The 14,296-nt window shown below is 31.2% G+C and overlaps 1 protein-coding gene and 1 non-coding gene across 2 annotated transcripts; both read left to right on the forward strand.

Annotated features, from left to right (window-relative positions):
• The first annotated feature begins 1,394 nt into the window (after positions 1 to 1,394).
• LOC105627142 (protein PIH1D3) lies at positions 1,395 to 4,416 on the forward strand. Its single transcript, XM_012208429.1, has 4 exons — positions 1,395 to 1,506; positions 2,892 to 3,106; positions 3,978 to 4,105; positions 4,287 to 4,416. Exons 1-4 carry the CDS (start codon positions 1,395 to 1,397, stop codon positions 4,414 to 4,416), a joined length of 585 nt encoding a protein of 194 aa, XP_012063819.1.
• Positions 4,417 to 9,913: 5,497 nt separating this feature from the next.
• Trnat-ugu lies at positions 9,914 to 9,986 on the forward strand. Its single transcript has one exon. It is a non-coding gene; the product is annotated as a tRNA-Thr (tRNA).
• The last annotated feature ends 4,310 nt before the right edge of the window (positions 9,987 to 14,296 follow it).

The raw sequence follows: 14,296 nt of genomic DNA on the forward strand, positions 1-14,296 counted from the left end.
AATAGTTAAGATTGTGTAAAAAGTGTTTATAAGGCGAAACAATCTTTGATAATAATTTATTTGTATATTCGAGCGGAAACAATTCAAAACTACCGCCAGAAGTGTTGAAAATAATCAGCACGACACATTTCTGCCAAGTGACGTGCTAATAGCGATAGTTAAGATTGTGTAAAAAATATTTATAAAGCGGCACAACCTTTGATAATAATTTATTTAAGCGGAATAACTCAGAACTATCGTCAAAAGAGCTAAAATTAATCAGTACAACACATTTCCGCCAAGTGACGTGCTAGTAGCGATAGTTAAGATTATGTAAAAAATATTTATAAGGCGGCACAACCTTTGATAATAATTTATTTAAGCGGAACAACTCAGAACTACCGCCAGAAGTACTAAAATTAATCAGCACGATATATTTCCGCTAAGTGATATGCTGGTAGCGATAGTTAAAGTTGTTTAAAAAATATTTATAAAATAGAACAACTTTTGATAATGATTTATTCATATAGAACTCGAGCAAAAGAAGAGCTATACTGTCAAAAATGCCCAAAATTATCGGGTCGACACATTTCCGTGGAGTATATGAATATTCTAATCGGTGTAAAAATTATTAATTGTTAAAATTTTGTTCTGAAACATTATATAATAATCAATCTAGCTTAAAAAAACGGGAATATTTAACAGATGTCCTAATATTCGATGGCATCTGGTACTTTAGAGGAAATTATGCCATGCTAGAATATAAAGTTAGCATGGCATTTCTTTATTTTTGATTTTTTGATATAAAAAATGTAGAAAATTTTATTATTTTTGAAAGAACAGTAGAACAATGGAAAATGCTATTACCGGAACAATTGTTTTATTGTTTTTTGAAAATTAATAAAATGCCGTGCTAACTTCACAGATACTCTATTTATACGTTTTGCTTATATTCTATCTATTTTTATACATGTATGTATGTATGATGTCTATGTATAATGTCCATTGTACATACATGTAGGATATACATTATATTTTTATATATATTTTTATATGTATTTTTATATTTTTTAATTACACAATAAAAATAGTTGAAGTTAAATTAAATTTAAACAAATCACCAAACGTATCACAGCTATATAGTACTTTCGACCATTTTTTATTTTTGTCTCCATAACACATGATTGAAATTGTTCTCCGATCGAGGGAACGGTTGTTGCATATTCAATTTAATAAACAAATAGTTTCGACGCCGCGCGACATCAAACGGAATTTTTCGACCGAGTCAATTTCTAATCGGACCACCTTATCGAGTAACCACGAGTTCGTTGTCATAGCGACGTTAATTTGTTATGCGTTGTAGAGAAAGTGTGAGCGTCAGGTAAACTTTCACGATATCGTATATAATATTCACGATGGACAGCTATTTGAGTCCGACGGATTTACAGGCTCTCCAAAATTTAATTTGTCCATCAAAGGACTCCGACAGCGAGGACGATCTACCGCAGGCGGGTGCGAGGAAATTGGGTGAGTTTACGTTTTACGACTGATTAATTATGGAGGTACACCCGGCAAAATTGTTGCATACTGTTAAAACAATCGGCGTCGCGCGACGACTAATTTCCCCTGTGCAATTTCAAGCCGGGTAAAGCGATGTGTTCCCGAACTGAAAATCTCGTTGTATCGTTACGTTTAATTCGATGTATTGTTCGGGATATTATTTAGCCTGGCGAAAATTAATTAACAAACAGTTCCATACGCACTCGTATGCGCGAGCGTTTATTATTCGCGTATTTTTGATTATTTAATTTACATTTTTTATTCGCATAAACTTGAAGCTCGCGAGAACGAAATGATAAAAAGAATTTTTTATAATGCTTGTTTCTTAAGTATTTCGTGTAGCGTAAAATTCATGAATGTATTTAGGATTTTTTTCGGAGAAGAGAGTTTCTCAATTCTGATTTCTGTTATCGTATAAACAACATTTTTTGCATTAATGAATTGCTTTTCTAAATATTTTAGAACTTAGAATATCTCCTTCTCGTTCCTGATTTTGAATAGAAAAAATATTAAGATTTAAAGTCATAATTTAAAAAAAATACATTTATATATCAAATATATTATATTAAATATATTTATGCAAAATACATTTATATAAAAGGTGAAATATATAGTTCTTTATAATATTACAACTGTTATTATATATTATTATATACAAAATATTCACGATCATCTTCCTCAGAAAAAGAATTTAAAAAAATGTAAAAAAGAATGACCTCTTAGATGAGAAACTTTATTAAATATTATTAAAATTATGACACTTTGTTAAAGTTATAACTAATGGAAGTTTCCGAAATTATATAGTCGTAACGGAGAAAAAAAAATATCTTATTTTTATTTAAAGTTAAAAGTAAAGTTGTTTTTTTTTAATTATAAAAATGAAAAAATAAAAATAATTTAGCGAGGAAGTTGAATCCTTTGAATACGTTCATAGCAGAATTACATCCTCCCTCTTATTAGGATCGTAGATAATTGCGATGAGAATTAAACGTGTACCGCAAGTTTTATATGCATATTTCGATTTCCTCTTGGCAAACCGGTAATATTATCGACGTAACGCTTTATAAATGATCCGATGTAGCAACCAATGAAGCAATCCACGCTGCAAGTTATTTTGCGCTGTCAATCATTAATTTTAATACGACTCGTGCGATTTTCAATTCGCAGTTACGTTTAATTATAAATCATCGTTACATATCCGTTTTTAAATTACCGTTAAACAGCTTACGCGCCGCCTTTGGGTGATGTTATCATGCGTTATTCTCGAGACAATGTAATGTTATTAGTTATTAGTTGTGTGGAATAAAAACGAAATGCTCGACAAGATGGTTAATGAAATATTTGCTTACAAGGACCTGGTGACATTGGCGCGTCAAGTGACCTTTCTCAGGACTCTTCCCAGAATCGTTCGGGACCTCATGCACCTCTACAAAGCAAGGGTGACGATATTTGGCATCCCTCAGAGGCAGTCGACACTCAGAGCTTGCAGGATTACGACCCTAGAGAGTCGCCCGAATACGAGATGAAGTTTAAACAGGCAGTGACAGCTGAAGATGTTTATTTAGGAGTGAGTTTCTTTTTGGTAACAATTAAATAAGGCTTTGATACAATTTTGAGCGTTATGAAACGTTCAGTACTCGTATTATAAATATAAAAATTTTCATCTCTGAAGAAATGTACAGATTTACCATCTATTTGATTTATTACTTGTGCTTATATATAAAATATTCTCAAACTTTTAAAAAAATACAATAGAGATACAGAACTTCAAATCGAATGATCCATCATTTATCATTAAATCTATGATAAGAATAAATTACGATATGTATGAACATATAAGAATATGAATAAGAATGAACTACATACAACATATCATAGTTTATTTTTATCGTAGATTTAATGATAAATGATCGATCGTTCGATTTGAAGTTCTGTATCTCTATTGTATTTTTTTTTTAAAAGTTCGAGAATATTTTATGTATGAGAATAAAATAAAATAAATGATAAATCTGAAAAAAAAATGATGAAAATAAATGATGAATCTGTATTTTCTTCAAAGATCAAAATTTATATATGCTGCAAGTCAATAAAATTTTCATACTTCAAAGTCAATAAAAACTAACGAAGAAAAGCATAAAGAAATGAAACAATAAGATGCGAATTTAATTTAAACATAAAAAAATGAAAATATATACCGTTTTCGAATTGCGCTTTAAAAATTAAAATATATGCAATTTTCCTGGAAAAATAGAATTATCGCTAAAGAAATGTGGCGCAATAAAGCAACAGAGCCAAGATAACACGTGTCTAGAGTCTCTCGATTATTCTCTCTCGCAAAGCGACTTCCAGTGACTTCGCGAAATGTCGAAAGAGAATTCATTTCACTCGACACGTTACGTGTGAATCGCAGCCTTGAAGACGGACGAATTGTTATTTAGATGGGCTTTAAAACGCCGAGCACGGCGTCCTGTGAGTGGCTGTCAGTGCTGGTGAAATTGCCCCAGGAAACGCGGGAAAAAGTGGAGCTCTCCGTGGAATCCGAGGCGATCGACGTGCGCAGTCCAAGGTGAGGTGACCACGATTGGGAATTTATTAGTGTGACCTATGTGACAGAAGGAGAGTGAAGCTCGTTCCCGCTCCGTCGAAATCGCATTTGATTCTGATGGAGACGAGCGTTCGCCCTTCTTTGACAATTTTACGAAGCTGTAAATCTACCCGATGCGTAAAATCAGTCGCGATTCCACCAGATACCGGCTGCACCTACCGACACCACATTCGGTGGATCCCAACGCATCCTCCGCCAAGTGGCACAGTGACACCTCCACCCTGGAGATCACTCTGAAACTCACACGTGAGCTGGATAACGTAAACTTTTGACTTCGAATCGATGCGTCATCATTCTGGATCGCCTACCGAAGCAACTCGTGGTGTTTCAGTACGTATTTTATTGTTTCCAATATTTTCCGAATAGATAACATTTCACTTCTATCCGATCATAATGATGGGTTTAACGAGCTTGATATAGATATCTTCTTAGCTATGTGCATTGAAATAAAAATAAATCGAAATATCGCGAAGTAAATGTTACTTATAACGTTTTCTTTGATATGTATTATGAAAAAGTTAGTTATGAAAAAATTTAATTATGGTAATGAAATATTTATTTCTGTGAAATATCATTAATTGTAAAAAAAATAAAATAGACGATTTATTTGCTAAGAATAAAATTTTATTTCACCGTATTTAGATGTACTTTAGTGAGATAAATTTCTCACAAATAAATTTTGAAATATCTTTTTTTCAATATGCATTGATAGATAATTTTTTATTTACGATCTTTCAATTTTAATTTATTTTAATATAAATTTATATAATATATAATTTATAATTGATTCTGAAATTAAAATTTTATTAAATAATCCAATTGAGCTTATCTTGATAGTGAATTTTCGATGAAGAATCATATTCTATTATTTATTTCTATATATTTTCTGCGGCTCTTATCTATGAAAAGATTTTTATTTTCTCAATTATTTTTAATTTGAGAAGTTATTCGTGTCTCGGCGTATCAATCCGAGGAATATTGATATAAAAAGATCTTTTATTAAAATACATTATAATAAAATCAAGCATCTTGTATACAGTTTCTATTTATTACGGCATCTCTAATATATGAAACTGTGTCATTGATCGCAATTGCTCTAGTTTGATGAATACACTATTTAAAGCACCAGCTTTAAATAGTCGTACATTTATTATAACGACAATGATACAAGTAAAAAATACGAAGTTTTCCACAAAAAAGATTTTAAATATTTTAAATCATTTGAAATTCTGTAATTTTAATTTTGAAATGCAACTTTGATATAAATGAGATTATAGAGAAATGAAAATACTTTTAAAATATGATTTTTCTTTTCTTTTTTATGTTAATTCACTCTTTTTGCAAGCAACTAAACAAAATCAATTTTTTTAGTTATATCATTGTTAAAGCAAATGAACGATACATCTGCTTGAATGAACCAAATGATTTTTGAGATACATATGCAATCTTCCTCGCACAAACACATTTCATAACAGGCGTGAACGAGGATGAAACCTCCTACATTATCAGAGATTTATCATTATACCCCATTACATCCTGATAGATTTGTTTTTCGACCTCGTGTGTCTCTCGGTAGCGAGTGTAACATATCGACAACAAAATCGTATTTGCATTTTGTGCTGCATTTTAATGCCACGTCCTTGATTATGTCTGTTATGCGATGCTAATTTCCCCTGTAAGTAGAAAATTGCATCTTGTAATGCGGATCGTTCGTCTCATGATTATAACGCATCAACTGCCGATGTTTATAATCAAACATTCATCAACATATAGAGATGATTAGAATAATATTGATGATAATATATGGCAATAGGCGTGCAACTATCAAAGCGGGATAGATCGGCATGATCGTGCTGTGAAACAATCATTCGGACGATCGTAGTTGACGAGGACTTTCTGGATTTTGATAGCAGGCACTCCAGGATGCCATGGAATATGCGGAGGATATTAGGAAATGCACTTGCATCCTCATTCAAGAGAACAAAAGTTGGATTATGAGTTGACCTTTCATTTCCACTTAATCTTAAACTACTTTATAGATAAAAAAATTATTCAAATCGGCATCAAGTGTGACACAGTGTCAATCACAATTAATTAATTAAATAGTTAAAAGCATATGCAAAATATTGTATTTGTTAGGGAAAAGTACTAAATTTTAATAAATATTTATTTGAATAGTGCCAGCTAAACGTTTATTTACTTTTTTTATTGAATAAATATTTATTTAGTAAAATCAAATTAATAGTTCTTGTATTAGAGATATATCTTCATATTTAATAAATATTTAGTTAGTACTATTCAAACAAATAATTTACTAAAATTTAGAAATATTTTTTCCAGTGTATAAATATTCATATTTCCTTCGTATTTATATATAATAAATATTAATAACAAAAATTATAAAATGTTAAATTAATTAATTATTGTACCAATAAATTTTAATAACAAAAACATACTTGTCCAATTATTTGTAAAAAGTTTACTTTCTTTATCAGTAAAAAGTTATAATAATGTTGTGAAGATGAGTGACATAAACATGTAGCATATTCAATACATGTGAAAATAAATACCACGACATTATATGAAGTAGTTGACTTCTTGGTATATACTTGAAATTACACCTCACTTTCTAATTATCTTCTACTAATATATGCGCATCGCGATGTGTCATAATTATATATTATATGAGTTCGAAAGATCAATCATTGAGATAAATATAGGCAAGTTTTTAAATTCATCGATTGATTAATCGCATTATGTGCAAATGCAACTTTTACAAAGTTGCATTTGTGCATAATGCGATTGATTAATCGATGAATTTAAAAACTCGCCTTACGATCGTTACCTCGTTAAAGATAATTAAATTACGTTAACCGACGTGATAGTAATGACAAAAGATGGCTGCAGGCTTCAGCGTGGAAAAGCAAAGCAATTGCTTTGTAGTAAAAACGAAGGATTACTCAAACGGAAATGTACGACGTGCTTTATAACGCGAAACAAACAAATGCTTCCGCTTCCACCTTCGGCTAAAAGCATTCATTTCGCTTTTATTTTTTTTCATGAAACGTAGATACATAAACTCAAAATAATCGCGCTTTTTTACGCATTTTCCGTCTTAACGTTGTATATACGCCATTAATCAAATCAGCACAATTTTCACGAGTTGACGAATAGCACGAAACGCTTCTAATTAGTCCTGTCAGAACTTAATCAGTCCTTAAACGTAGTTCGTTAGTTTCTTGCTTCTGTCTTAATTTCCGGTTGTTAAAGTTTTTAATTCCAAACTTAACCGTTATTATTGAATAATTTTCTATTTCGCATTTTTGCAGTGAGGATGCCCTAGACGGTCGTTCAAGCGTCTAAAAAGTTACAGCGTCATAAAAAATTACGTTGCGAAACTGCGCAATTTCTTCCTTTTTTTTTTTAAAATTCTTCTTCGTAGAAGAAACTGAAGAACGATTGACATAAGATGTATCGTCGATTTTTACAAAAAATCGTTTTGTAAAAATTAAATTTCAGTTTGCGAAAATCACGTTTAATGAGTGATAATACATTCAATAATAGTAACTGTAAGAATGCCTTTGTGCGAGCTGAACTTTATTCAAGCGATGCTGGTATAAAATTTTATTCTATTCTCCTTTCACCCTTAAAGTTTACACCGACATTGCGAAGTCGGCAGCTTAAGATAGGCGAGCGATGTAGCGATTTTACGACGCGCAGGCGGACTTTGTCGTCTGGCGAATGCACTCAAGGATGCATTTTCCCAGATATGCGAAAGGTACAGTGGCTGCGCACACAGCAGAACCGGCTGCATTATGACGGGTTGTCCTTCATCGACTTCCTCCGCCGCATTTCGTAGCTTATTTGGCGGAAAACGAGTAATGGAAGGCGTTTTTCACGAGCCTTTTACATCGCACGCTGTTTGTCATCCTAAGATTTATAAGTATTGAGTTGTCCGGAAAGTTCGTGTCGACTTTGAAGGAAAATTGAAACGCAAAAAATTTAAATTCTAGTATACATTTATTAAATTACATAGGTTAGTCGGCACGAACTTTCCGGACAACCTAATAAAAGGTTCATTTCTTTTTTACTGATAGAATCAAAGACGTAGTAGGTATAAACTGCGCGTTTTATTATTTTAATTGACCTTAGCATCTGTACTTTATTAAAAAAGGAATATAATGTTGAAGTATATCGATATCTCTTTTTAATTTATTTTAGATGAGGAGACGCAATAAAGGCTTAGAACAAATATACATATTGCTCATTTGCTATGACATAACTAAAAAAGTTTGCTTTTTGGAATTGCTTACAAAAAAATGAACGGAAACAAAAAAAGAACATATTTTAAGAGACATACTTTTATTCTTCTATAATCAATTATTATACCAAATTACATTTTCAAAATTAATATTACAAAATTTTGTAATATTTAAAACATTCAAACTCATTTTCTAAAAAACTCTGTTTTTTGAGTGATATCATTGTTATGTAAATGCGATAAGAATAAATGAAGAGATAAGAAAATATACACTAAATTATCTCTTTACAAAAAAATGATAGTGACAACTTCATTGGAGTACAGTATGTAGTACACAGTATAGAGAGAACGATTAGGTTTTTGAAAATTTAACTAAATATAGGTCTGAAAATAATTTTGTTCTACCATCAAAATAATTATATAAGAAATTTAAGCGTGATGAGCAATGCTGCAAAAAGTTTTCACATTCTAGCGGCTAGTTTGAGCGTCCCACATAATTTAATGGTCTAATAAAATTATTTTCAGATTTGTATCTCATTCAATTTTTAGACTTCAACTAAAACTAACACTTCAATAAAACTGTTCTTTTCATATTACGTTTATGAATGGAATAGACACATGTGTTTTTATATTTAATATGATTATTTCGATTATACTATAATATCTAAACATTATTCTTTATTTAGAATCCTTGAACTTTATCATATTGTCGTTGAGATTTAATAATGAATCAAATAAAAAAGATTAAACGTTCAAATTGAAAGATTCGGAAATAATAAATGTATGGCGTAAGTAAATGTTTTAGCGAAACGTGACAGTTCAGCAGATTCGAAATTTCCGAGTATCTGGCAAATGCGAAATAAAATGCGGAACGTCAACACGCAAACTCATAGTGGCGGCATATGTGAATATTTCCTCATAAATATGCAAATAAATATTTAATATTTATCGTAGCTCTGAAAGAAAAGGTTCAAAGGTACTGAGAATATATTAGCGAATTCTTTTTTAACTAGAAAAACTGGAGTAGTTCCTGCATTGTAAAGTAGAAATCCTACGACATGATTTTCCTAAATGAATAATTTTATTCATTGCACAGCAATTTTACTTGAACAAATTCTCTTTTATTTAAATTCTCGGAATCCTTTTAAAACAAGCCTTTAATATCTTTGTAATATAAACAACATGGAAAAGTAATATTAATTTTATTTTAATACAATACTTTGGACATCTTTGTTTATCATACAAAAAATTAAAAAATAAACAATTTAAATTTAATATTATGAAAGTATTTTTATATTTAAATATATTAATTAACGTATTTGAGATTTCTTTTTTTACATTTTTTTTTTGCACGAAAATCTTTCATATTTTCTTAAATTAACAATATTACTTTGTTAAATGAAAAAGAGAGAATTCTGCTACAATTAAAATAATATTTTTGTTTAATATATTAAATATGATTTACGTCATGTTACTTTTAAGTATATTAAAAGAAGTGTCAATCGAAAGCCTCCATAGCTCAGGGGTTAGAGCACTGGTCTTGTAAACCAGGGGTCGAGAGTTCAAATCTCTCTGGGGGCAAATTTTTTTTTCATAATATTTCTGCATAATATATTAACTGATAAGTTGTTTGCAATAGTATTCATTTTTATATAACATATAAATTAAATATATGAAAATAGAGATTAATTTTATATCATATAATATACACATGCATATATTCGCATATATATATGTATAAATACAATTCTATAGTATGTGCAATACTTTGATTCCATTAAAAAAAAAAAACCGTAAGAGAAGATTGTGTAAGCACATGTCCGGAAATGTTTACTTAAAAAGGTAATAATAATATGACATTAAACCATTAATGACAGTGCACTAAGTTGATATCACGATATAATGACTCATTCGATTTACATATTCGCTTTTGTATACATCAAAGGAGATTGTTTTATAGTTAGAATCAGAACTCTTGTAAAAGTAATTATTATTATTAATATATTATGTACATTATATTAATAATGTATATCTTTTTTATATCGAATTTGCCAATACGTCAGCAATGTTTTAATTAGCTTCCTATTTTTATAACAAAAGCTTCTATAAAAAAGAGTGAATGACGTCCCTTCTTTCAATATTAGATCGCTAATAATATAAAATTCAAAGTTTTTTTTTAACGTAAATATAATCTATTTTTAACACGTTTAAGAGAATTCTAAAGCCATCTTTATTACCGACTAAATTATAATTTTTGTATAATAATTATTTCTTTTACAGATTCGAAAATCCTTTTCCAGGATTAAAATATACATATTAATACATGTCTGTGAGGTGGAATTTATGCAGAAAACGATTAAAAAATTTCGAAATTGAAATTTTAAGAAAAATTTTTTGTCGTTCCTGGCATAAACTCCACTTTACATACAGTATTAATGCTGTAATATACTTTTATCCTGGAAGAGGATATTCGAATCTGTTAAAGAGGAAAAAAGTAATTATTATACAAAATTACTATTTAGTCGGTAATACAGATGATTTTAGGATTCCCTTAACGTATTTCTGCGAAGCTTAATTAAAGCGGGGATTCGTTTCTAATCCGTTCATAAGTCAGTTCATAAGAGCGAGTTTCTGTATCGACTTAAGGAATTGCCACGCGGTGTCGACGTCAACGTTTATTAAGAAACTTTGCTCCCTTACCCTTCTCCGGGTTACATCATTTGTGTCATAGTGTTTTAGTATACATAATATACAGAGTGTACCAGAGATTGTTGTATCTCTTTTTCAATTACAAATTCCTTTATAAAGTCTTTTGATCAATTTGGAAAGTTTATTATTTTTTAATGAAAATATTATAGGATTTCTGATTTTGCAATTAGTTAATAATAAAAATTAACAAACTAATTAAATTTTAAATATAATAGGTGATATAATAGGTGATAGGATGGAATGTTATTATTTAAAATCAAAATGAATTTAAATTGAGTGAGTTTAGATCTTAATAGAGCCATATATATATATATATATAAATAATCACGATATTTCATGTTTAACATGAGAAAGTTACAGTTAAACTGCTGAGAAAAACCGCGACTGCGAGTTCATCGGATGCATTTGTGACTTAGAGGAAATAAATGAGTTTTGATACATCCTGTAGATGTAACGAGAATTATTGTTGACTGGCCTTGCGGAGTATATAGGATATTAAACTTTCCGAAACTTTCTCAATTTAGCATTGAACCATTGTGATTACCGAGTGCTTTCCGGTCAAGACTCAATAAACGGTAATACAACATGATTATGTTTTAGTGAAACTTACGTGAGATCGTTGCGTAAATTTGCAACGAAAACCTTTTTCATTCGGAGATAAAAAATCCTTTTTACATTCGAAAAAGCGCTAACAGTTTCAATCTTCTTTATTAATTAGTTTTTATGCCACAGAATAAAAAATACCATACAATGTACGCAAACCTATTTTCCGTAATTATGATAACAATCTGAAGGTAACAATATTAACTTAATTAAAAAATTTTGTTCTCGAGTAACCCGAGCATTTTTATATACAGCAAAATTGACCACAAATAAAGGTAGAATAAACTGCGCGTATGGTATGGTACGTTCTCTCGGTCTCTGTGATATATTCTTGAAATGCAACCGGACTGGCGTATGCATCCGGCCAATTATTTTTCCATTTCTCATGGATAGCGTTAGCCATCCTCTTGCGTCATTGCGCTTTCGTCCAGGATATCATTCAAGAGATGGGAATGCCATAATGGCCTCTGAAACGCCGTCTCGGAAAAATTTCAACGGGCGTGCACGTAAAGCTCCCGCAATAGCTATCGCGCGTCACCGTATGGAACCCACTCGGCGAGGAATGAAATTGAAAAGCCCATAAGCCTGCCAAGTGTGTACCGGGTGATACCGATGCAATACCGGATATCCACGCTGGTATTGACGACAGAATTTATTCACTGTAAGACGAAATGCAAACGTCCTGTGATGGACTACGTCCGGCTTTTTTTTATGAAAAAATATGCGGTATAAAAATTGGTAAGTTCTTTTATTCTAACTGTATAAATTTTGAAAAATATGCACGGAAAGAATGATTTTGCTGAAGCATTTAAAAATTACAGATTTGATAATAATTTGATTAAATCACCAAAATAATCATGATAAACAATACTATAGAAAGTTTCGACATTTTAGCAACCCTAGTTTGAACGTACATATTTTATTTATTTTACTGATACAACAAAATTATTTTTAGATATCTATATCTATAATTAAATTTACTACTTCAAAACCGTCCTTTTTCCGAATTTTTCGAATTCGTTAGATATAATAATATTATGTAAGATAATTGAATTCTATATAGTCTAAAGTTTTACGATTTTTTCTAATTTTTACTGAGTCGGACAGATGGTCTGTACGACTTACTAATGCTATTTATTGAATTCACCTAATTATAATTAATTATCCACAAGCGAGTATTAAGTCATATATAGATGCGTCCAAAATCCAGACAAATCGAACAATTTTTTTAAATAAAATGTTTTTAATGAAAAATTAAATATTCAAAAAATCTTTTTACATAGCATTTGAGAGCTCCCTGCAGAGCATAATTATTCGATTATCTCCCATTAGCTCGAATAATGGTCTCTATTCTCTGAAGGGTTCGCACGCACGCTGTAATGTAGCGCTGTTCATGTCGACGAATGTTACAAGTCCTCAATAGCAGTCCTTAATGACGTCACGATAGGCACGTAGTGATGCCGCGATTTGTTTGTGATCCTTTCAACTACGCTCCATACGTAATAGTCCAAGGAATTTAAATCTGGGCTGTTGGGAGGCCAGAATGGGAGCCGAGGCGAGCAATTCGGCTTGTCCTGACAGCCTCAGAGGGCATCTATCGTATCTTTAATGTGTACGATTTGTATCGGAGGTCCTCCTCGGCAATTCGACGCATTGTTGGCTCGCTTACATCAACAATCGATGCTAATTTTCGCAACGATTGCCTTGGGTTATCTGAAACTAGTGCTTGAGCCCTTTCAACGACTCGCGATGCGTTCTTTCGAGTGACTCTTCCTCTACTGGAACCTTCGTTGGACTGTTCTAAAGTCATATATTTTGCCACAATATCAATACACGGTTGATCTCGAATATCCAAAGAATCGAATTACTTCCGTTGCTAAGCGCCCAGCGCGAAGGCCTTCGATGATCGTTCTCCGATTATACTCCGTACTTGGTTTCAACATCGCGGCCATTTTGAGAATATGACTGTTTATTAAAAGCATCAGGCTTTCTTGGACGTCTCTGGTGGAGGCACAATATAGCAGAAAATTTAAATTGAAATTTATCCGGATTTTGGTGACCCACCCTGTAAAGTCTACGATTTCTTTATAATTTTTTAAAGATTTTATGCTTTGAGCAAAAGCTCGAAACGAATACGTGAAAATACATTGTTAAACATACATCGAAATCGTTTCCGGCTCTCTTTACTACAGTTATATATTGAACGTCGGGAAATTACACGAATCTTTTTCCAATATACATCACATATTGAAATAAATTATCTCATTTTATACGCGCTGCAGCTATTCGTGCTCGATCGAATAAAATGTACCGAAGTCTCCGTCTACGATTCTCTTCCAGTAATAAAAATGATCGTATAATTTAATCTACACATGTTCTATACAAAATCGAATTTCATGATAGATGATTAAGATTTATAGCTATCTAATGTTCATATGGACCGAAAAGAGAAAGTGCATAAGTCGTGTATGAGCGACATAGCATATGAAAAAGTTATTTATGTCAATGTATATACTGTAAGAAAATATATCACGTTATATTTCTGATGTCAATGTGCTGCAGTGATAAATTAAAAATTT

Source organism: Atta cephalotes (assembly GCF_000143395.1).
Source record: "Atta cephalotes unplaced genomic scaffold scaffold00008, whole genome shotgun sequence".
In the NCBI taxonomy this organism is placed as follows: Eukaryota; Metazoa; Arthropoda; class Insecta; order Hymenoptera; family Formicidae; genus Atta; species Atta cephalotes.

Excerpts from the sequence above, each read along its gene's own strand:
- LOC105627142 (XM_012208429.1), top strand. The coding sequence starts at position 1,395 with ATGGACAGCTATTTGAGTCCGACGGATTTACAGGCTCTCCAAAATTTA. Across the intron at positions 1,507-2,891 it reads GGCGGGTGCGAGGAAATTGG|GACCTGGTGACATTGGCGCG; the intron begins GTGAGTTTACGT and ends TTTGCTTACAAG. Across the intron at positions 3,107-3,977 it reads CTGAAGATGTTTATTTAGGA|ATGGGCTTTAAAACGCCGAG; the intron begins GTGAGTTTCTTT and ends ATTGTTATTTAG.